Source organism: Rutilus rutilus (assembly GCF_951802725.1).
Source record: "Rutilus rutilus genome assembly, chromosome: 1".
In the NCBI taxonomy this organism is placed as follows: Eukaryota; Metazoa; Chordata; class Actinopteri; order Cypriniformes; family Leuciscidae; genus Rutilus; species Rutilus rutilus.
In genome coordinates, this window is record NC_140209.1 from 17,976,610 (window position 1) to 18,002,526 (window position 25,917).

The window sequence follows — 25,917 nt, forward strand, 5'->3', positions numbered from 1 at the left end:
TCACAGTTAGACATTGTGTTTAAAATTAAATGTTGGAAAATGTGAAAATGAAAAGGATTTAATAAATTCTGATTTTACTTCAGCGTGTGTGTGTAATATATATATCTCATTATAGTCAACAATTGTACCCTGTCAAAGCCAATTTTGTACCCTTTTATGTGGTCCATTTTTGTACTGTAAAATAAAGGTACAAAATTCCCAGCCAACACAGCCATGTGGGGCCCAAATGGGTTTGACCTGGGCTATCTAACTGGGACCCAGCCAGTTTTGTCCTCGGTTTCCATGTAGGCCCCACATGGGTTTGCCCAGATGAAGTGAACACTGCTTAGTGTGCACAGTACAGGCTGTTTAATGTAACACTGAATCAGTGTTGGAGGTAATGAGATAATTAAGTGATTGAATAATGATTAACCTGCTGTTAACAAGCAGAATCACTGAAGGAAAGAGAAACACAAGAACTAGGCCTACTTCCAGCCACTGCCTTGGATGAAATCAACTGAAGATAAAATACATTACATCTCTCAAGATCTGATTAAACAACTCCACAAACAGCATTACCAGCTTCATGTATTACTAACCAGACTGACTTTATTTCTGCCAGACGTCTACAGAAGTTCTTATTGAGAATTAACAGAGGTTTAGATGTTGATTACTTATTTGAAAGTAATAGTTTGATTTGATGTTACCATTGTGGCGATCAGTGTGTGCTTTAGTCAGGCTCTTGACTTTTTAAACATTAGTTTTTCTCAGGCAGCTGTGTCTGCTTGTTATGGTGAGAGAAAATATAATCAGATGCTGTAAGCTGATTGATGATAAGAATATAGTCATCGTCATGTAGTGGCTTAACTCACTGATATTATGTGTGAGGTTTATACAGGTAGTATGTCATTCATTTTGTTTTATTGTTGTGATTCTACAGCAAGAGATCCAGCACTGTTTAATCAGAACATCAAATGATTTTTAAAACCCCATTTACACATGTTGGACTACCGAAAGTTCTACTTGCACACAGACATCAAGAATCAGCATATTAATCTCAACAATGGTGACATGCTTCATGCTGCAATGCATTCTGAGTAGGGCTGGGCGATTTAAATCGCGATATTGTTATGCGCATCTCGTCAGTAAAGCCGGTTCCTTGATTAGTAGTAAATCGCCATCACCTGCTTTCAGATGGATCGGCATTTACTACAAAGAACCGTAGTTAACTGACAAGCTGAGCCATATCACATTAATATCGCGGACGTATCGCCAGCGATAATTAATGCGATTTGGCTCAGCCTGTCAGTTAACTACGGCTCTTTGTACACAGCAAAAAACTCCAGTGTTAAATTAACACTCAAGAGTGTTTAAGTTAATGAGATAATTAAGTAATTAATTTAGTGATGATTGAGCATTATTGAAGACACCTGATGTTAACAAGCAGAATCACTGAAGGAGAAAATCACAAATTGTAAGTTACCGTTATGACGATCAATGGTTGCTTTAGTTGGACTCTTGACCCATATATTATTAACTTTAGATTTTGTTTGTCTGTTGTTTCTGAATTATAATCACCAGTTGAACAAAGAAAAAAAGTGATCTGATGGTGTTGGTTATATTATGACAATCATCATTTGAACTTGATCACTGAACTCATTAAAATCCTTCTTTCTGACTTCGATGCCCAGAATTTTTGATATAATATAAAGGATTTCTTAAAAGTTGTTTTTTAACAAAAAAAAAAAAAAATCATTCTTTTAGGCACACACAGATGTCAAGATTCAGTCTATGCATCTCAACAATGGTGAGGAGCAGAATATTCAATTAGGAAAAGTAAATTACATAGACAATTCAGATCATAATTTATTCATACCGCAATGCATGATGGGAGCCATTAATGAGTTGTGATTGGTGGCAGCCACTGCAACATGCTTTATTATTGTCACCATTGTTGAGATTCACAGGCTGATTATTGATGTCTGTGTTTTAAATGAATTTATATGAATGTCTTTTGATCAGAACAATGTTCATTAAATATTTTGAATTATAAGTAAAGTACTTATAATCATAGGCTGAAGAATCACTAAACTGCTGCTAACAAGTTAAGCTTAACTATCTCAATAAGTTTCCTTTTTCAGATCACAGCATGATTATGTCAAAACATATCCAACACTATAAGATAAGACTTTACTTTGTTCATTTAACTGTTATAAATCAATAACAGCAGACAAACAAAAGTAAATACTAAAGTAAACATATAATGGTCTAGAGCCCAACTAAAGCAAACACCCATCACCTTAATGGTAACTTACAATTTGTGATTTTCTCCTTCAGTGATTCTGCTTGTTAACATCAGGTGTCTTCAATAATGCTCAATCATCACTAAATTAATCACTTAATTATCTCCTCAGCCCTAAATGCCGCTTCATCTGAAAGCAGGTGATGGTGATTTACTACTAATCAAGGAACCGGCTTTACTGACGAGATGCGCATAACAATATCGCGATTTAAATCGCCCAGCCCTAATTCTGAGTGCATCATATGAAACTTATCCATAGCTCCCAGAATGCATTGCACCATGAAGCATGTCACCATTGTTGAGATTCATATGCTGATTCTTGATATCTGTGTGCGAGTAAATCTTACAGGAGCCCAAAATATGTAAATGGTGTGTTAAAAATCATTTGACGTTCTGATTAAATTCTATTATTCTCTTACTGTAAAATCACAACAATAAAACAAAATGAATGACATACTACCTGTATAAACCTCACACATAATCAATGAGCTAAGCCACTACATGATGATTATACTCTTATCATCAATCAGCTTACAGCATCTGATTATATTTTCTCTTGCTGTTCTCGCCATAACAAACAGACACAGCTGCCTGAGAAAAACTAATGTTAAAAAGTCAAGAGCCTGACTAAAGCACACACTGATCGCCACAATGGTAACATCAAATCAAACTATTACTTTCAAATAAGTAATCAACATCTAAACCTCTGTTAATTCTCAATAAGAACTTCTGTAGACGTCTGGCAGAAATAAAGTCAGTCTGGTTAGTAATACATGAAGCTGGTAATGCTGTTTGTGGAGTTGTTTAATCAGATCTTGAGAGATGTAATGTATTTTATCTTCAGTTGATTTAATCCAAGGTTGTGGCTGGAAGTAGGCCTAGTTCTTGTGTTTCTCTTTCCTTCAGTGATTCTGCTTGTTAACAGCAGGTTAATCATTATTCAATCACTTAATTATCTCATTACCTCCAACACTGATTCAGTGTTACATTAAACAGCCTGTACTGTGCACACTAAGCAGTGTTCACTTCATCTGGGCAAACCCATGTGGGGCCTACATGGAAACCGAGGACAAAACTGGCTGGGTCCCAGTTAGATAGCCCAGGTCAAACCCATTTGGGCCCCACATGGCTGTGCTGGCTGGGTTGTCACAAGTACAAGACTGGTCTCTTAAAGGGATACTCCACTTTTTTTTGGAAATAGGCAAATTTTACAACTCCCCCAGAGTTAAACAGTTGAGTTTTACCGTTTTCGAATCCATTCGGCCGATCTCCGGGTCTGGCGGTACTACTTTTAGCATAGCTTAGCATAGATAATTGAATCGGACAAGACCATTAGCATCTCTCTCAAAAAAATGACCAAAGAGTTTCGATATTTTTCCTATTTAAAACTTGACTCTTCTGTAGTTACATCGTGTACTAAGACCGCTGCGTCATATCATTACGCCTGCTTCACCCGTGGTATGGCAGCAAAGTTTATTGGTTATTACGCAGGAATGAGAGTATAGTTCCTAGCCATATCAGCCTAGAAAATCGCAACTTTTAATTTTCCGTCAGTCTTAGTACACGATGTAACTACAGAAGAGTCAAGTTTTAAATAGGAAAAATATCTAAACTCTTTGGTCATTTTTTTGAGAGAGATGCTAATGGTCTTGTCCGATTCAATGATCTATGCTACACTAGGGCTGGGCGATTTAAATCGCGATATTGTTATGCGCATCTCATCAGTAAAGCCGGTTCCTTGATTAGTAGTAAATCACCTTCACCTGCTTTCAGATGGAGCGGCATTTAGGGCTGAGGAGATAATTAAGTGATTCATTTAGTGATGATTGAGCATTATTGAAGACATCTGATGTTAACAAGTAGAATCACTGAAGAAGAAAATCACAAAATGTAAGTTACCATTAAGGTGATGGGTGTTTGCTTTAGTTGGGCTCTAGACCATTATATGTTTACTTTAATATTTACTGTTGTTTGTCTGCTGTTATTGATTTATAACAGTTAAATGAACAAAGTAAAATGTTATCTTATAGTGTTGGTTATGTTTTGACATAATCATGCTGTGATCTGAAAAATGAAACATATTATGATAGATTGGTTTAACTTGTTAGCAGCAGTTTAGTGATTCTTCAGCCTATGATTATCAGTACTTTACTTATATTCAAAATATTAAATAAACATTGTTCTGATCAAAAAGACGTTCAAACATAATCATTTAAAACACAGACATCAATAATCAGCCTGTGAATCTCAACAATGGTGACAATAATAAAGCATGTTGCAGTGGCTGCCACCAATCACAACTCATTAATGGCTCCCATCATGCATTGCGGTATGAATAAATTATGATCTGAATTGTCTATGTAATTTAATTTTCCTAATGGAATATTCTGCTCCTCACCATTGTTGAGATGCATAGACTGAATTTTGACATCTGTGTGTGCCTAAAAGAATGATTTTTTAAACAACTTTTAAGAAATCTTTAATATTATAACAAAAATTCTGGCCATTTATTCAGATTCACAGTTATGCTGTAACCAACAACATAAATCAAAGGCAGAGAGAAGGATTTTAATGAGTTCAGCAATTTAGTTCAAATGATGATTGTCATAATATAACCATCACCATCAGATCACTTTTTATTCTTTGTTCAACTGGTCGTTTTAACTCAGATACAACCGCCAAAGAAAATCTAAAGTACACATAAAAGGGTCAGAGCCCAACTAAAGCAACTACCCATCACAATAACGGTAACTTACAATTTGCGATTTTCTCCTTCAGCGATTCTACTTGTTAACATCAGGTGTCATCAATAATGCTCAATCATCAATAAATTAATCACTTAGTTATCTCATTAACTTAAACACTCTTGAGTGTGGACTCATACACTCCCAGGAGTGTTAATTTAACACTAGAGGTTTTGCTGTGTACAAAGAGCCGTAGTTAACTGACAAGCTGAGCCATATCGCATTAAATATCGCTGGCGATACGTCCGCGATATTAATGCGATATGGCTCAGCTTGTCAGTTAACTACGGCTCTTTGTAGTAAATGCCGCTCCATCTGAAAGCAGGTGATGGCGATTTACTACTAATCAAGGAACCGGCTTTACTGATGAGATGCGCATAACAATATCGCGATTTAAATCGCCCAGCCCTACTACACAGTAAATTCCCCAGTGTTAAATTAACACTGCTCAGAGCACATATGGTCCCACTCTACATGGTGTTAAAGTAACACTGAAGCAGTGTTAAAGTTAATGAGACAATTAAGTGATTAATTGAGTGATGATTGAGCATTATTGAAGACACCTGATGTTAACAAGCAGAATCACTGAAGGAGAAAATCTCAAATTGTAAGCCACCGTTATGGTGATGGGTGTTTGCTTTAGTTGGGCTCTTGACCCTTATATTATTAACTTTAATTTTTGTTTGTCTGCTGTGAACTGTGATTCTGCGTAAATATCCAGAATTTTAGATATAACCATCTGAAAGTTTTTTGATCAGAACAATATTTATTAAATATTTTGGATTATAAGAAAAATGCTGATAATCATATGCAGTAGAATCACAAAGCTGCTGCTAACAAGTTACACCAATCTATCTCAATAAGTTTCATTTTCGAATCACAGCATGATTATGTCAAAACATAACCAACACTATCAGATCACACTTTTCTTTGTTCATTTGATTGTTATACATCAATAACAGCAGACAAACAAAGTCTAAAGTTAATAATATACAGTAAGGGTCAAGAGCCCAACTAATGCAAACACCCATCACCATAACGGTGGCTTACAATTTGTGCTTTTCTCCTTCAGTGATTCTGCTTGTTATCATCAGGTGTCTTCAATAATGCTCAATCATCACTCAATTAATCACTTAATTGTCTCATTAACTTCAACACTGCTTCAGTGTTACTTTAACACCATGTAGAGTGGGACCATATGTGCTCTGAGCAGTGTTAATTTAACACTGGGGAATTTACTGTGTAAGCTTTGCTTAAAGTGGTACCGCCAGACCCGGAGATCGGCCGAATGGATTCGAAAACGGTAAAACTCAACTGTTTAACTCTGGGGGAGTTGTAAAATGAGCCTATTTCCAAAAAAAGTGGAGTATCCCTTTAATGTACAAATCACAAGGGTACAAATATGTACCCTTTGCCAAGGATACAAAAGCTGTACCCTTGGGGGTACAGCCCCAGTGACAAGCCATCGTACCCCTAAAGGTGCAATTATGTACTTTATTTTCTGAGAGTATAAACATTTGAGAAAGTTACTGTTATCATAGAAGGGACCTGACACATGTCACTGAGAGCTGGTATCAGTTGTTTCTGGTTCACCTACAGCAGATGGAGGAGGGTGTGGGCCCTGGCATCGTGGCAGCGGCTGGAGAACTATCACAGGAGGAGAGGGAGAGCAAGCTGGGCCCGCAGGCTTTGGTGGTTGTGGGGCTCGCCGTTTTTTGGTTGATATCTGCGGGCTTGCAGCAACAGACTGGGAGAGTTTGGTTCCAGCACACACCACTTTGTCCATTTTCTCTGAGCTTGAAAGTGTGGATGCTGGAGAGAGGGATGGCGTGTGTGGTGAGAGGGGCTGTGGCTCTGGTGTTACCCGATGCTTTAATATGTTGTTCTGGTTTGCCTGGCTGTTTCCCAGAAAGTTGTCCTTGGGTGTTGATTCTTCGAGAATTTCTACAACATCACAGTCTGTCTTTGGTGAGCTCTGTTGTGGTTGCATGGTGGAAATAAATAATCAAAAAGGATATATATACTTATATATATTATACAAATAAAATTAAACTAACATTAACATTGGCTCAGTCAATAATATGTTGAGCCAATGGAACAATTTAGTTTACGAAACCCTGCTCTCTAAAAACTGCAGGGTTAAAAAAAATAACCCAACCTTAACCACACCGCTGGGTCACTATTAGACAGAACACGCGCTGGGTTGGTTTGACCCAAGTGCTGGTTTTTTCCATTTAACCCATATTTCTGGGTCATTCATTTGACCCAACCAGTGGGTGGAATTAACCCTCTTGCTGGGTTAAGTCTTACTTATATGCTGGGTTATTTCATGTCTCATTGCCTTAATAAAATTAGTAACAAATATTTGTTATATGTGATGCGATCTAGGAAAACCCGTCGGATGTCGCGCTGGGCCGTTTTCAGTAAATTCAAAAATAGTTTGAATGTCAGTTTTTTTGTAATTTTTTTTTTTTTTATTAAATTATTATTCTATAACATCTTTTCTCTTATCTCTGAAAATATCGTGGCAAAATTCCCTTGTTTAGTGCAGAAAAACAGCGATTTATAGTGTCAAGCTGAAAATACTCGATCTCTTTCTCTAATGCATTCTATGCGACCATTTTCTCTAACGCCCGGCAGAGGTGAAAAAAAACAAACAATCGCCGTATATACACCTGTCCGTCTCTTAACACTACAAAGATAGTTTACCTATAAAATAAACCACATAACATGTACAGTGAATGTGTATTAGTGCGCATTTCGCGCCAAGCCTGTTTAAACTATAACGTCACGCAGTTTTATAACAATCGCGTCCCGACGGTGACAGTTATTTAAACCTGTTTTTCTCAAAATTCCGTTCCAGAAAATCATAGCGATCGGCCGAATTCAGATAAACATAACTTTTGCTACCAACAAGCTATGATAAAAATAAAAACAGATTTGGAAAGGGCTTGATACCAGCTTCCATATGATATCAAAACCTGTAATAGGTAAAATTTCACCATGTGGTGGGTTTTCCCAGATCGCATCACATATATTACGAATGTAAAATAATTATTGTCCCTGTAATACAATAAACCAGAGAGGCCACTGTAAATTTGATTTAAAGCTTGTTTAATTGTTTTTTTTAAACATTTTTAACATGTCTTTGATATTTTTTTGTATACAATTATTACAATTATACAATGTATACTTTTAAGGTAATAAAAACATAACATTCATTAAGTAAGGTACACCACTGAAAACATAGTTATGTATATGATATTGCATTTCTGTCAACAGATCCTTGTAAATATTACACAGTGCACCTTTAAAAGTCATTAAGCAACTAATTTGAACTGATACAATTACGATTTCATTTATTAAGATGTGTTGATTTATTAAGAACAGCAACAAACATTTCAAATGTGACTAAACATCACGTCCCAGCAGGCACAGTACGTCAATGTGACGTCAGGAAGACGTTGGACTCCAACTAATCCAACGTCAGTCAGACGTCATATTTTGGTTGAAAATGAAAATCAGGTTGACATCTAAACCCAACGTTTGTTTGGCGTCAAGCTCCAACGTCAGACAGATGTTGAATTTTGGTTGGAATAAGCACCGCAAAAAAATGTGACATGCATGGCAGCACATTAAATCTGTGAAGATCTCAGCAGAGGAGGAGTAAACAACTCCACAAACAGCATTACCAGCTTCACTTATTACTAACCAGACTGACTTTATTTAATGTTCGTTTGAATGAAATCAAGTTGTATTTTAAAGTCACCATGATGGTGTTTAGCGTTTGCTTTAGTTGGACTCTTGACCCTTGACTTCTTAGTTTAACATTTTCTCTGGCTGCAATAATTGTGTGTTTTTAAAGCACAATTGTTGTGGCAAAATAGTTTAGAGAAATTGAAATCATGTGATATTGATGAATTCCTGATCATATTCAGTGTCTAATGTTTTGATTATAAAGGACTGTGTATTTTTAATGTTTTATAATCAAAGCAGTTTAATTTTAGAGCATGAGAGCAGTGTTGTTTACCAACTAATATAGAGGATTTTAAAACCATTTAGTGCATTAAACTTTTCTCTCTACATTATTACTTAGCCATCAAGAATCAGTGTATGACTCTCAACAATGGTGACAATCAATGAAATGCTTTATGCTGCAGAGTGCATGCTGGGTACCACCAATCAAAACTCACCCTTATCTCCCAGCATGCATTGCGGCATTAATAAATTATGCAGCTGGATTTTTTGTAGCTTGTTTTATGCTCAGAGTTGATCTGATTATCTGCACATTTTGTTTGATTGTCACCATTGTTGAGATTCATATGCTGTTTCTTGATGTCTGTGTGCATCTAAGTACTGGCATAGATGAAAGGTTTTTGTGCACTAAATAGTTTTTAATAACCAAATATTTTATTTACAACATTGCTTGATATGCTGTAGAATCAAATTACTTCAATTATGAATAAAACAATAATAAAACCTCAAGTCCTATATATAATCAAAGCATTAGACACTGAATAAGATCAGGGATTCAGGCAATTACTTGATGATATCATCATCATCATCATCATCATCAGCCAACACCACCTGATCTCATGGCTTTTTTTGCTACAACAATTGTGCTTTATAAACACTCAATTATAGCAGCCAGAGATATTTTTATATTAAAGAGACAAGGGTCAAGAGCACAACTAAAGCAAACGCTAACCACCATCATGGTGACTTCAAAATACAAAATATGATTTCATTAAAACGAAAATTAAATAAAGTAAATCTGGTTAGTTTTAAGTGAAGCTGGTAATAAGTGTACAGCCATGCATTTCACCTTTTTGTCTGGTTTATTCCAACCAAAATTCAACGATTGCCCAATGTTGGAGCTTGACGTTAAACAAACGTTGGGTTTAGACGTCAACCCGATTTTCATTTTCAACCAAAATCCAACGTCTGACCGACGTTGTAGTCTATATCCTGTGCCTGCTGGGGTGGGCCTGAAACAACTGTTGTCCTCAAATTTTACTGAGGAGGACTCTTTTCCATTAATTTGATACAAGGCATGCAAGAGAAACTCCCAGGCGGGGAAACACTGCTTTGTGTATTTAACATCAAAAACAAAAAAAGCTTTGATACAAAGATGAACAGCCTCCAGCAAAGACTCGGTCTCGATGGCGTGGCCTGGAATAATGGCAAAGGTCTGACATGTCCCCCTCGTCTCATCCTTGAGGCGCAGAATATGCAGCAATGCTCCAGTCATCTCATTTTGTGAATATTCAACCATGTTGGTCCCCACCTGTTGATTAAACACAATCACTTAGAGTGTTGCAATATAACTAACATGCAAGTTAAGCTTTTTTTTTTTGTGGAAGTATCAAAAAAATAATATTCCAAATATTACCAAATATGACTAAATGTGACAAACAAACAAAATGTCTATTTAAATTCAGTATTTGCAAACTGGATTATAGTATTATATTATAGTATATAGTATTGTCAACATTTAGGCAATAAAAGTCAAAATATTACTGTAATGTTGATAGTAGGGCTGGGCGATATATCGCACGATATTGTTATGCGCATCTCATCAGTAAAGCCGGTTCCTTGATTAGTAGTAAATCGCCATCACCTGCTTTCAGATGGAGCGGTGTTTACTACACAGCAAAAACTCCAGTGTTAAATTAACACTCAAGAGTGTTAAAGTTAATGAGATAAATAAGTGATTAATTTAGTGATGATTGAGCATTATTGAAGACACCTGATGTTAACAAGCAGAATCACTGAAGGAGAAAATCACAAATTGTAAGCCACCGTTTTGGCGATCAGTGTTTGCTTTAGTTGGGCTCTTGACCATTATACATTCACTTTAAATTTTGTTTGTTTGCTGTTATTGATTTATAACAGTCAAATGAACAAAGAAAAATGTGATCTGATAGTGTTGTTTATGTTTTGACATAATCATGCTGTGATCTGAAAAATAAAACTTATTGAGATAGTTTGATTTACCTTGTTAGTAGCAGCTTTGTGACTCTACAGCATATGATTTTCAATATATTTCTTATAACCCATAATATTTAATAAACATTGTTCTGATCAAAATACTTACAAATAATTTTTTTTAGAAACACAGACATCAATAATCAGTCTGTGAATCTCAACAATGGTGACAATAATAAAGCATGTTGCAGTGGCTGCCACCAATCACAACTCATTAATGGCTCCCATCATGCATTGCGGTATGAATAAATTATGATCTGAATTGCCTATGTAATTTACTTTTCGTAATTGAATATTCTGCTCGTCACCATTGTTGAGATGCATAGACTGAATTTTGATGTCTGTGTGTGCCTAAAAGAAAGAATTTTTTCTTTTTTTTTAAACAACTTTTAAGAAATCCTTTATATTACATCTAAAATTCTGGATATTTATGCAGAATCACAGTTATTCTGCGGTCAACAACATAAATTTAAGTCAGAAATTAAGGAGTTCAGTGATCAAGCTCAAACGATGATTGTCATAATATAACCAACAACATCAGATCACTTTATTCTTTGTTCATCTGGTAGTTATAACTCAGATACAGCAGCCAAACAAAATCTAAAGTATACATAAAAGGGTCAAGAGCCCAACTAAAGCAAATACCCATCACAATAATGGTAACTTACAATTTGTGATTTTCTCCTTCAGTGATTCTGCTTGTTAACATCAGGTGTCTTCAATAATGTTCAATCATCACTAAATTAATCACTTAATTATCTCATTAACTTCAACACTCTTGAGTGTGGACTCATACACTCCCAGGAGTGTTAATTTAACACTGAAGTTTTTGCTGTGTACAAAGAGCCGTAGTTAACTGACAAGCTGAGCCATATCGCATTAATTATCGCTGGCGATACGTCCGCGATATTAATGCGATATGGCTCAGCTTGTCAGTTAACTACGGCTCTTTGTAGTAAATGCCGCTCCATCTGAAAGCAGGTGATGGCGATTTACTACTAATCAAGGAACCGGCTTTACTGACGAGATGCGCATAACAATATCGTGCGATATATCGCCCAGCCCTAGTTGATAGTGTCTTTAACATTAAAGCAGCTCTATGCAGCTTTGCCGATTTCTTCGCTGTTTTCTCGCTTTTTGCTCACGGGTTTCTCTCTATAGAGCTCCCCCTACAGCTACGGAATAGATATTTGACAACACTGTCGTTAAAACTCGTTCGCGACTCTCCCCCCTCCCATCTTCTCCCTCTGGTCATGTGCATTTGTTTTCAAAGAACCCGGCGTTCGCATGGAGCCATGTCCACTGAGGTATGTATGATACACAGAAGGCTAGCATATATGTTTAGATAGTGTATGTGTGCAGTGCCGTAAAGCAATTCGTTACATTGCAAGACCTGATATCACGCGATACTTCCTGACGCTGAGGCCCACCGCCCCAAAGTTGCAAGGGTGGTTTTTTGGCTCACAGGCGCTTAGGGGGTGCGAGACAACCACCATTCAAACTGAAAAAAGTCATATAACTATTCCAATGACTCCGAAGCTGTTCGGTTAAGGTAAAAAAGTTACTTAGTTCACCTTTAAAACTAGCAAACCAACAAAGCTGCTGGTTAATCTCCTGACTGGCAGCACCGGCAGCGCTGATGATCGCCACGCTTAGATAATGTTACACAATAAAATGAAAGATGACATGCTTGGTAGGGTATCATGTAAGTCTACATTTTTAAACTTTTAAATATTGACGATCATTCTTAATTATTTTCTTCTCAAAACTGGCGCCTGTCATTGACAATAAATAATCCAGGCGGAAATTCCTTTACTCTAGCCTACTAACCGGTTCACAATGTGACGGCACGTACTGTGATGTTATTCCTCAGTTAAATTTTTTCTGAACGATCCTGGTTCCGACAGACATTACAGAAGACACACGCAGGAGGAGACGTGGTATGCTGTGACCTACCCCAGTCGCTTCTTCTGACGAGCATTTCTACAATATGCCAGCAGACTTTCCACACACAACTCACTAGCTATATTAGCCTTGAGACTAATTTCCCGCAGATTTTACGTGCGAGCCCTGTGAGGGACTAAAAACATACTGCGCTTGTATGGATTTCATTCAAAATGCTTTCCTCACTTTTAAATACACAACGTCCACAATGAATCAATAATTACGTGATGAATTTACAATTTAACCTGCATATTTCAAAAAGGCTGCTGATATAGGCCTAGCTGGTTTACAATTAAAGATTTAATGTGGCATTTTGTCAAAAAAAAATCTAACCGGCTAGCTGTGGCTATTTGATGTTTCAGAGAATAAATACGTTACCCCTCACACTTCCATATTAAAGATTGTATGTTGAACAGTGAAATTAGCTTGCTGTTACCACAACTTTTTAAAAATATTGGTAAACATTATTAACTTACCATAAAACACTGCCTGCTCCCGTGTGGCGTGCTCCTCGAGTCTGAATGAAGATCCAGAAAGTTCCGCAAAGAATAAACCAGTTGCTGGTTCAAAATAACCCAACCAGCTGTTTATTTGTGAATAACCCCCTTACAACTCATTTGACCCAGCATTAGCAACCCAATAAAGTGTTTACAGTACCCCAAACAACCCAACATTTTGACCCAGAACAATCAACCCAACAATTTGTTTACAGAAACAACCCAGCATTTTTTTTGAGTGTGTTATTGGATATTATGTTATTACATTTTTGCTAAAAAATACCTTATATTAAACAAGGAAAAAACATTTTTTTTTTTTTTTGGTGTAGGACTTGTTCAGCCAACACCGAATTTTCACTTTGACAAGATAGATTGACTGAAAACAATTAAATATGTCAGGTGAATATATATTTTTTATTTAACTGATGACTTTAAGCTAAGATTACTATACAGGTTCTTTTGCATGGGGATAATTATTTGGAAGTCATTTATTGAGCCAATATGTAATAGTCAGTTTGAAAAAACTTGGTTGAAAAAACAGTTTTAAAACAATATGAATTAGTTAAACAATCTGAATTAGTTAAACAATCTGAATTAGGGCAGCCGTACAGCTCAGTCAGTATTTGAACGACTTTCTCATTATCTTCAGAGGGCCTAAATTTGATTTGCTCCCTAGCTTCCCCTTATAAATTATCATACAGGAAGTGTGCTTTATCAACAATGGATAAGTGTTGAACACGAACACTGGCTTTCGCCTCCTCTAACCAATCAGCCAAAGAAATTCCGGTGCAGCCTCTAAAAACAGGACATTTCTTCTCCCTATAGGGACATAAAGCAGCCTTTCCTTCCTACTAAATTATCAATGGAGGAAGGATGCAGCTCTCTCCCTCCTGAGACAGCAGGGAATGCGCATTCTGAACATACTTCGACGACTGGCTCATTTTGGCCCAGTCGGAGGCCGAGTTACAGAGTCACAAGTCCTGGCTTCTCAGCCATCTAGAATGCCTTGGGCTCAGGATAAACTTCTCCAAGAGTGTACTGTCCACCAGCCAAAGTATAACCTTCCTGGGAACAGTTATCGACAGTTACCAACCCTCGCTCTCTCCATTCAACAGCTAGCTGCTTCATTTAAAGTGGGCTATTACCTGCCTCTCAGAACGTTTCAAAGGGCACTGGGCCTTATGGCCTCCGCATCGTCAGTACTTCAGTTAGGCCTACTGCGTATGCGTCCCCTTCAGCACAGCGCTGGCTCAAGCCCAGTGTCCCGGCCCACACGTGGCAGTTTGGCCACCTGCGTATCAGGGTAAACCGCGGCTGTGGCAAAGCCCTGGCCCCTTGGAAAGACACCAGCTGGTACCAGTCTGGTATAAGCATGGGTCTAGTCTCGAGGAGGAAGGTGGTCATGACGGATGCCTCCAACCTACACTCTCAGAAAAAAAGGTACAAAAGCTGTTGCTGGGACAGTACCCTTCAAAAGGGTACTAATATGTACCATACCTAAATGGTATGGTAAAACCTTCCTCCTGAGCCTGGAGGGACACCATGTCCTGGACCGGATGGACAATATGGCAGTGGTGTCATATATAAATCGCCAGGTTGGTCTCAGGTCAAGCAACCTGTACACCATGGGCAAGTAGCTTCTGTTATGGGCACACGCCAACCTATACGCTCGCTAAGAGCGGCGCAAGTACCAGGCATACTGAACCAGGGAGCAGACCCCATAGGCATCAGATCCCATTCTACAATGGGCATGGCCTCTTCATGGGCTTGGTCCAGTGGCATACCAATTGAAGGTTACGTTAGTAACCAAGTACATATTTAATACTTATTTATTTATCATATATCTGTGAATCTACAGCATGAGATCCAGCAATGTTTCTGTAATCAGTTATTCTGAATGATATTGAAATAACATTTATTTATTATTTATTTTTCATTTATTTAACATTTATTATTTAATAACATACAGTTTGAACTCCTGGTGGACTCAGACACACACAGACACCAACAATCAGTATATGAATCTCAACAATGGTGACAATCAAAAGATTCATGTCGCAATGCATGCTGGGTTCCAGGATAGTATAAAACTCCCAGCATGCACTGCAGCATGACTAAATGTTTTTTTTTATTAGTTTTTTTTTTTTATTATGTGTTAAAAAAAGTAACTGATTGCTGTAGTTTCACCAGAGTTGTATAGTCCAGAGGTCAGAAAGTAGAAGTCCTGCCATATGTTTATTCCACCCATGAACTCAGTCATCTGATTTCACTAATTAGTTCTCTCTCCTGGCTGAAAAACTGCTAATTAGCAAATCCAGGTGATTGGAACAAAATTCTGAGCAGGACTTTTACTTTCTGAACCTGGACTTTACACCTCTGAAGAGAACAGAAAAAGAGACGAGCAGAAACACAAGAACTACAACTGACTTCAGACACAGCCTCAGATGAAATCAACTGAAGATAAAAGAAGACATTAAATCTGTGAAGATCTCAGCAGAGGAGGATTAAACAACTCCACAAACAGCATTACCAGCTTCACTTATTACTAACCAGACTGACTTTATTTCTGTTAGAACTCCTTATTGAGATGTTTAATTTGAAGTTACCATAACAGTGATTAGCGTTTCCATTAGTTGGACTCTTAACTCTTAATATATTAATTAGTCTTTTTTGGCTGCTGTGACAGTGTGTTTGTCAAACACATTTGCAGCAGCAAAGAAAGCTAAATTTACTCATGCCAGGGCAGGTGATGATGGTTACCTGTTGATGGCTTTTGTAATCATAATGATGTTGCCTAAATCACTGATGTAGTTTGTATAATAAAATTGTTTTGTAAAATAACATCAGAAACACTGTGTTACTGCAGCATGAGATCAAGCAATATTATACATATCAGTTAAAATATTTGAACAAAGAATTTTAAACAAACTTTTTATCTATATTGTGACACACACACTTATCAACAATCAGCGTATGTGTCTCAACAATGGTGACAATCAAAAATATTCAGATAAACTGATCAATTCTGAACATTACAAAAAAGCTACTAAATGTCACTACAAAAACAACAGCAAAAAATAAAAGCACATATTTAACATTAAACAAAATAATAGGACAATTCAGCTGCATAATTTATTCATGTTGCAATGCATGCTGGGAGTTTTGGACTATGCTGGTACCCAGCATGCATTGCAGCAAGGTACTTTTGATTGTCACCATTGTTGAGATTAATACGCTGATTATTGATGTTTGTCATAGAAAATTATCATTTAGTGCTTAAGTTTATAAAATTCTTCTAACTGATTCTTATAGTACTTCTGTATCTCATACTGCAGTAACTCAGGTTTTGTGGTGTGACAATATTAATGGAACACAATTGTTAGATTTGAAAAGCGTCAGTGGAGCAGAATACTTCATTATGATTATAAAACCATCAACAGGAAACCATCATCACCTGATATCATTTCACTTTAGTTTTCTTTGCTGCTGCATATGTGTTTAACAAACACACTGTTACAACTGCCAGAAAAGACAAAATATATAATCTTAAGTGTTAACAAGCAGAATCACTGAAGGAGAAAAACATAATTAAAGTCACCATTGTGGTGATCAGTGTGTGTTTTAGTTGGGCTCTTGACCCTTAAATTATTAACTTTAAGTTTCATTTGGCTGTGCTTTTAACAAAACTTAAAGTAAATGATTTAAGGGTCAAGAGCCCAACTAAAACACACACTGATCTCCACAATGGTGACTTTAATTATGGTTATCTCCTTCAGTGATTCTGCTTGTTAACATCAGGTGTCTTCAATGTTGGCAATAAAAGATATTTTGTAAATTTTACTCATTTTAAATGGTTAACTTTTAAGGAATTAATTTGATTAATTATTTCTCAATTATAATTTGTTCAATTTAATTACTTTTACAATTAATTACTAATTGAAATAGCCCGAGTAAAGATTACAAGCACTTTCTGTGTGGAAAAAGTTGCCTAGCTTTTTTTAAGTAAATGTCACTCCACATTTTTTTCAGTGTACACTGTAAAGGAGCCTCAAATATCATGTCGGATACTCAAGGAACTTCAGAATGTAATTTAGGTGCCTCAAAGCTCTTTCTCCTATAGTAGGGTTACTGGAGGAGCATTGACAAACTTTTAGGTTCTTGCTGGAACTTATGGGATCCTTTAAGCACTTTGTATTTAGTTAAGAGGTTCTGGAGTCACCTTTTCATTACCATGAGACCTTGAAGTGCTTTGGGGGAAAATAGAGGAACTTGAATGCGATAAAAGGGTTATTGGAAGATCTTTTAACATTTAAGTGGTTCCTGGAAGATCTCTTATGTTAAAGCCAGCATCTGGAGGAACCCAATGGTTCAGTGAGGCCAGAATAAGATTAGTATTATCCTATTATTATTATTATAGGCTATACTTAAGTTTGATTCAGTATACATACCCAGGTGAAAAAGACGTACTATTAAATGTATTAAAAATGTACTTGAGTGTGTTTTTAGTAGACCTACAATACAAATATACTTTAATGCATTTTTAATACATTTAACAGTAGCCTACGTCTTGTTCACTTGGGTAGCTTGCATTTATTTAGTATAAGCCTATTTTATTGAGTAATTTAAATCTTACACAACAACACTAAATAATAATAATAATATTAATAATATGAAGAAGAGAACCAGGAGGAGAAAAGTTTTATTCTGTCACGAAACTGCTGCTATTCCTCTGATGTCGTCGCTTCAGTGATGCTCGCACTGCTCGCGCGCAACAAAGCTCAGCTGATTGACGTCATCAGGTTTGAAAGTAACGGCTCCTCTCATCAAAGCTTCCACCGTTTGTTCGGCTCTCTGTTACAAGGTTTGTAAACTCGCCAAATAAATATAAATAATACAGAGTACTCACTATATATTCAAACACGCATATAAACTAAATTTATTATACATTACTACGTTTTTACAGTGTTTACCACTCGTTTATCGCACAGTATCTGGTATGAAGGTTTTAGCCGCGATGCTAACTACGTTGTGTTAATGAACAAATGCAAATTATTGACTTATTGTCTTAGATTGATTTAGTCATTCAATTCAACATATTCTGTACAACTGTCTTCAAATTGCTGATATAGCCTATAAAGCTGATTCCTGCTGTCATTGGCGTTTGTTATGAATAACAAAAGCAGGTTAATATAGTTTGGTCTGTTTTTGTTTAGCCTAACTTTACTTACTAGCCTAACTTACATGTTCCCTCATTCTCTACTATGAACTTTCTCTGTGTGAAATTGTATTGTTTGACTGTGTACTTGTGTTTTTTAAACAGTTATTCTCTGAAAATCTTCCCTCATGCTCTCAAATCTCATTCATGTTACTCAGAAAAATAATATCACAGGTGTGGTTCACAAATAATGCATTTTTTCTTATATCTTTATCATTTGCATTTGAATATATTGAATATAGGCTACATTTTAACTCTGAATTATAACTTCAAGTTTAGTCTTAAACAGAGCAATTCTAAGAGGGTCCTCACACCATCGGTGCTTGGGCCCTAAAAAGCTATTGTATGGCTTCAGAAGACTTACAACACAACCCATAACACATGAGTTGTGAACTCATTGATTATTTTTAGGATCTTTTCTGGGACATTTTTGGAGCTTAACCATTTTTACATAAATTGTTGCATTGAATTGAACTAGACAAGTGTACATATGAATGGTTTCATGAATGAATTACAAAAAAAAATTCTGCTTGTGTTTCATGCAGTAAAAGCGAACGGTGACTGGGGTTGCATTATGCCTGAGAACTGCTTTTGGGTTCACAGACAGAAAGTCAAACAGGTTTGGAACGTCACAAGGCTGAGGAGATTATTTAAATTTCACAACTATCACATTAATAACCTTACTAACAGTAAATTTTGTACTTTGCAGGGATCTCGGTAAGCTGAAATACAAGATTGAACATGAATAAAAATCCTCCTGTAGACCTGAAAATCACTGAAGGACCATCCACCAGAAAAGAGGAAAAACAAACGGGAAACGAATCTGCTGTACCTTTTCACTTTTCTAACTCTTTAAATACCTCACACCAACTTTGTCCCATAGTGACATTTTTTACCACAAACGAAATTGCTGATCGTGTGGATTCTTATTGAAATGACTGGAATTCACCAGTGAACATTCACAGAACAACAGATCATTGTGCTGCACCTTAATACTGTTTCCGGGTCGAAGCCTCTACTTCTACTTCCTCTATCTTGTTTCATGAGAATACTCAACAACCATTTACAGTATGAACACTGTTGATTCAAGTCACACATTTAAGCTTTTCAAAAGCCATAGTGTACATTACAGTCTCCAGTCTAACGGCATCCCAGACTTCAACATTTTATGATTCAAAATAGCTGAATAACTAACAATCAGAGATTTCAGTATAGAGATAAAGGTTAGGATAATAATTTTCAGGAATATTACAGCACAATGAGTGCATATTAGCACTGTTTGTTGTTTGTTTTTGGCATCTGATAGAGCTTTTGGACTTGGAAAAAGTGATGTCAGACTTACCATCGGACTGAAACACAAATGGTTTAAAGTTAAGTAAAGATGGACATTTTTAATTAGTCAAAATGTATTTTTTTTTACATTGATTTATGTCGTGGAACATATGCATTAGGCAACATATGCATGCATTTTGTTGAGATGTCATTTCTTGTTTATCTATTGTATATACATGGTTGATTATTCATGTTGCTTATGTATTATTCAATTTTTTTGTGTATTCATTGATATCAATCTATAGTTAGCTTTTTTTCCGTTGTGCATAGAAGTGTATGTATAAAAATGAATATCAAATATGTAATAAACAATTCTTATATTGTATTTGGTTCAATTTGTTTATTTTAATAGAAGTAAAAGGTAACCAAAGTAACAACATGAAATTAAATATAAAAAAAATGAAATTTGGTTCCTGGAGGCACCCAAAGTGGTTCCACACATACCCCTTTTCCACCAACAAGAACCAGGTGCTGGTTCAGAGCCAGAGCCAAAGCTGGTTCAGAGTTGGTTCGACTGACGAGCTTACTAAGAACCGGTTTGCCTTTCCCCCGGCTAGAGAGCCACAACAGAGCCAGATCTTACGTCACTGTATACGTCTCATGTTGCCCAGCAACCGCTAGTGCGGTAGCGCCAAACACAAACACGGCAGGCTTGTTCGAGATGCATCGGCTTCTCGCAGATCGATCGCCGCATGACATCAAAGCACTGCGATAGCGATCTAAAAGCACAAGGAGTCGTATGCTCTCCAAACACTCCCGCAGCTCCGATCGGTCCCCGCCGCTCCGATGCATCTCGAACAAGCCATCAACAATAACGGACGTTGCAATACTATGGATGCTCATGGGTTTGCAAAAATACATCGGAATCCAACGCGTTCGTGCAGCTCGCCGTAACTTACATAGACGGATATTATAATCGAGCTGCACTAGCTGCTATTTAAAAATGGCGGTCACAAGTTTCTATTCGTGTTGTTGGTCACGGTAACCCCGCCCCCAGCCCCTGACGCAAGCGGTTCTTTCTTGGCTCTGTTCTAGACCCTGCAATGATTTGGTGCTACTTAAGAACAGAGCTTGAATTGAGTCAAGTCTTATGGGGGGTCCCCAAGTTTTTTTGGGCGGGGGGTTGGTTAGTCTCGCAATATACACTTTATACAAAATATACAGTATATTTGATCATAATATGCGTATATATACTATTTATTAAAAACGCTGGATAAAGAATTGTGTATATATATATATATATATATATATATATAATTCTTCTTTTTAATAAAGTAATATAGATTTAAAGGGTGAAAATTTCTAACCTACCTAACTCAAAATTTTCTAGTGACTGATAACATCTAAATTTTGCAATTGGCCCAAGTGAAATTCTGTAAATTAAATTTTATAATGTACAGATTTTCACTTGGGCCAATTGAAAAATTTAGATGTTATCAGTCACTAGAAAATTTTGAGTTAGGGAGGTTAGAATTTTTTTACAGTGTACTTAGTATATATATATATAAACTCAGTCTCTTTTGCCACAACTGAAATGGAGAACTGAACATAACTATATATAATGTGTTACATAGAAATGTAGAAAACACGTTTCGGCCCAGATCCGGCCCGCACTTGTGGAATGCGGATCTGACCCACATGCAGCGTGGAATGATGACACTTGGGCGGCTCACTCCTGTTTGCCAGATCTGGGCCACAAGCAGGCCATAGCAATGCCACATGTCAGCCAAGAGCAAAGAAATAAACCAGAACTGGACCTTATCTGAGCCGCAAAACCTGTGTATATTAAATATGGAGTCATTTCAGCCTTAATAAGCCTGTTAACAAGCAGAATCACTGAAGGAAAGAAGAGAACAGAAAAAGAGACGAGCAGAAACACAAGAACTTCAACTGACTTCAGACACAGTCTAAGATGAAATCAACTGAAGCGAAAAGGAGACATTAAATCTGTGAAGATCTCAGCAGAGGAGGATTAAACAACTCCACAAACAGCATCTTAGACTGTGGCTGAAGTCAGTTGTAGTTCTTGTGTTTCTGCTCGTCTCTTTTTCTGTCCTCTTCTTTCCTTCAGTGATTCTGCTTGTTAACAGGCTTATTAAGGCTGAAATGACTCTATATTTAATATCAGACTTTGTGGCTCAGATAAGGTCCGTTTATCAATGACAGCCTTTAGATTTCGATTGTAAACTAATTAAAATATAAACTAATGGTTTAAAAATGTGTTATTTGTTAAGTGACCATGGTATAAGCGGGTTAATGCCCTGCGAGGTGTCCATTGTCAGGTATTAATGGACTTCGGCGGAGGCAACCGTCCGACGCGCATTAATACCTGACAATGGACACCTCGTCGGGCATTAACCCTTAAGTTACTTATCCATCTTCATCGAGATCTCTAGCACTCCTGTAGAACCAGGAGGACTATTAATAATGAAAAATTAGTAACTTAAGCCTAAGTGTTTCCAATTTATGCAAGGAATACAAAAGCCCCAGCATGGAGTGGACAGATATAAAGTAGAAAGATATACAGAGAGAAACAATTACCCCTCAAAAAAGTCAGTAAGAAGCTTTCTCTTCCCGACTGGGAGTGGAGGTTTATTTTTCTCCATTTTTTAAAAAGCTAAAATTAGCTTCACCAGAGCGGCGCCAAACAAACAATCCTGTCAGTCAACGATGTCATGCGCGCGCACAGCGCTCTTTAGATGTGGGGCGGGGCGTTTACATTTTAAAGAGACAACTAGCTATAAACAAACTTAAAATAAATTATTGTAAATAATCAATTCACGAAATGTACTGTATCCATTGCATGCATTTAATCAGATTTGTCATTATTATTTTTACTAAAATAAAAATATCTGAGGGACCCCCCTAATTCTATTTTTTATTTCTTATGGGGGGTCCCTAATACCTTATGGGGGGTCCCGGATCCCCCCAGCCCCCCCTCAATTCGAGCACTGCTTAAGAACCAGTTTTACTGGTTCGGAGCTGGTGCTTTGGCGGTGGAAAAACAAAGAACCGATTTGAAACTAGGCTCTGGCTCCGAACCAGCACCAGCTCTGCCTTGGTGGAAAAGGGGTAACAGTGCCTAATATAAGAGTTCCTCAGGAAACCTGTGTGGTTCCTCAGAGAACCGCCCCTTTTTAAAGGGTGCCTAGAGGATCTACAGACGGTTCCGCCGGTGTGGAAAAGTGAAGAACCCCAAAAGGTTCCTCCAGGCACCTTTTATTTTTACAGTGTAGGTTCCTCCAAATAATACTCTAAAAATCAATTGGTTAAACTTTAGTTTGAAAATAAATTCTTTGTGGATTTTTTTTCGTAATTTTTTCGTTAAATTTTTTTTAAATAATGGGTGCATGCACTATGCACAATAATTATTGGATTGGAAACTGATCTAAAAGCACAACTTTTTGATTAATTTTGGTATAATGTCCTTATGTAGAGATGTGTTGACATCAGTTAATATGCCCATAATTAACCCAAATGAAATGTGGTAAAATTAGTTTTTCACAGCCCAAAGACAACAAATCTATTTATGCTACATTTGTTAATAACCTTGATTGTTGTAATGTTGAATTGTTTTGTTGTTTAAAGCATAAAAACAAAAACATATATTGTTTCCTTTATACTTTTGCTGATAATGGATTACAGTTCATGGTGACCCAATATATTACTGCATAAAATGTAATTTAACCAATTGATTGCAATATTCCATCAAATCAGGAAAGAAATAATACAATTTCATGATGTAAAAAAAAAAAAAAAAAAAAGTTTTTTTTATTTTAATGTTTGTATATAAATTAGCTTAAACATTAATTATTAGCCTACATAATTCATTATTATTAACACCCAATAAGCATGGCTCAAATGTATCAACCTGTTGAACATCATACATTTTAGCAATAAAATGAATATCACTAACATAATGCCTATTCAAGTGATGATTTTCAGTCTCTGATTTTTTAAATGAGGTGACACATCAGCTCTCTATAAGCGGATTTTACTGTAAATATTTACCTCTAAATTATGCACCATTTATCACTTGCGATACCATTGTGCACCCACTGAACATATAGCTGTATAATATATTATATTATTATAATTGTATTTTATTATTATTTTATTAAGTGTGAATGCGAGCAATTGATGACAAATGAAAAATGTCACGTCAAAATATTTACGTTTTAAAAAATGAAGGTGAGCTGTGTATGCTAAAGAACTCAAACTCCAGTCAATTATTCACTGCAGAAAGTGAAAGTACTGATCAAGATTTTCTGCCTCTGATGCTGCATAAACGGCCTCAAGAGACGGATCTACTTCATGATACTGATAACAATTAACTATAGTCTAACTCTCTTCATTTATTTTCTTACTATTTCTCTTGTAGTGAAATGAGAAGAGAAGTATTTTGTGTTAAACAATTCGTTTTTGAATCTAATCTCTCCAATCTTTATCTGCAGATGATGAGCTATGAAATAATTGTGGGGAAAATGAACTGTTATATTAATTTAATAATAAAAGCAGCATAATAATAATAATTATAATAATTGTATTAATTGAAATGCCAAATCTTCGTGATATTGAAGGTGATCTGTCATGCATGCTGTGCGCTCATTAATTGCCTGTTATTTTAAAACCTCCATCCAGTAACATTTGTAATATATTGAAGTAAATATTTGCAAAACCCCCCTGGTCATGTGGGCCCCTATAGACTGCAGCCTAGCTATGCCTTAATCCGCCCCTGCCTAATACTAACACCAAATTACATAGGGAATTGCAGTAACGTTATAGCAGCATAATCATGTTAACAACATTAAATGTAAACACAGATACAGTCGGAATTGCGTTTGTCTTTACATTTGCGAGAACATTCAATAATTATCTGATTAGGTACTTACAGTGTGATGCACGCACATGCACAGTTAAAAACTCCTCCAATTTGGCCTAATACAGTGTACAAACTTTCTCCTTTTTCAAAAATGTTCTCATTATCATCCGCCTGCTCTCTTTTCCATCACTTCACAAACTCCAGTGGAAACTTTGAGAATATTTTGTTAATAAAACGAATCCCTGACACGTCCACAAATATGTGAGCACTAGAACAGCATCTTTTAACAATTTGTGCTACAGTGATCATGTGACTGTCTGTAAATAGTGTAAAAAACAAGTACTCTTACTCACTTCTCTCTGTTTCTCCAAAAGAATCAAGATAGAAAGGAAAGAGTTTGTTTATAAGTGGCCAGACCAAGGTCATGCTTTTTACATCCTTCCTTTTTTTTCTGTCCTCCTGCCAAAAACAACCTCATCGTTAAGGGGGGTGGATTATGTTAATGGTTAATGGAATCCACTGCTGCTTCAATGTACATCTAATGAGTGATATTTTTCCTTCTAAACGTCACATTGAATGACTTCTCTAGAATTATGAGATTTCACTTTGTTCATAAGCGGTCTCGTCTCTGTGGTCTACATTACCTACTGTGCCTTGTCCTACAAGCCCCATCGTGGTCTAGTGGCCTCTAGAGGCTTTGGTTTTATGTGGCCTAGTGTAGGGCTGGGCGATTTAAATCGCGATATTGTTATGCGCATCTCGTCAGTAAAGCCGGTTCCTTGATTAGTAGTAAATCACCATCACCTGCTTTCAGATGGAGCGGCATTTACTACAAAGAGCCGTAGTTAACTGACAAGCTGAGCCATATCGCATTAATATCGCGGACGTATCGCCAGCGATAATTAATGCGATATGGCTCAGCTTGTCAGTTAACTACGTCATGTATTTCCGGCTTAGCCAAGACCATGGGCTGATCTTTTAAATGTTTTAAATGTTCACTTATATCTTACCTTGATGTGATTTTGTAGGCTAGTGTATTCTTTTTATTATATACACAAATGGACCATGGTGAACATACAGGTTTTCAACCCTGT

General features: G+C 36.7%; 1 protein-coding gene across 1 annotated transcript in view; it reads right to left on the bottom strand.

Moving 5' to 3' along the window:
- Nucleotides 1-25,195, bottom strand: part of LOC311291580 (uncharacterized protein) — a 38,595-nt gene extending 13,400 nt beyond the window's left edge. Inside the window, exons 1-2 of the mRNA XM_084410667.1 lie at nt 25,177-25,195; nt 6,623-7,000 (exon numbers count right to left, since the gene is read on the bottom strand). Of these exons, the coding sequence (XP_084266793.1) occupies nt 6,623-6,811 (189 nt within the window). The 5' untranslated portion in view covers nt 6,812-7,000; nt 25,177-25,195. The remainder of the gene's footprint in view (nt 1-6,622; nt 7,001-25,176) is intronic.
- Nucleotides 25,196-25,917: the final 722 nt, after the last annotated feature.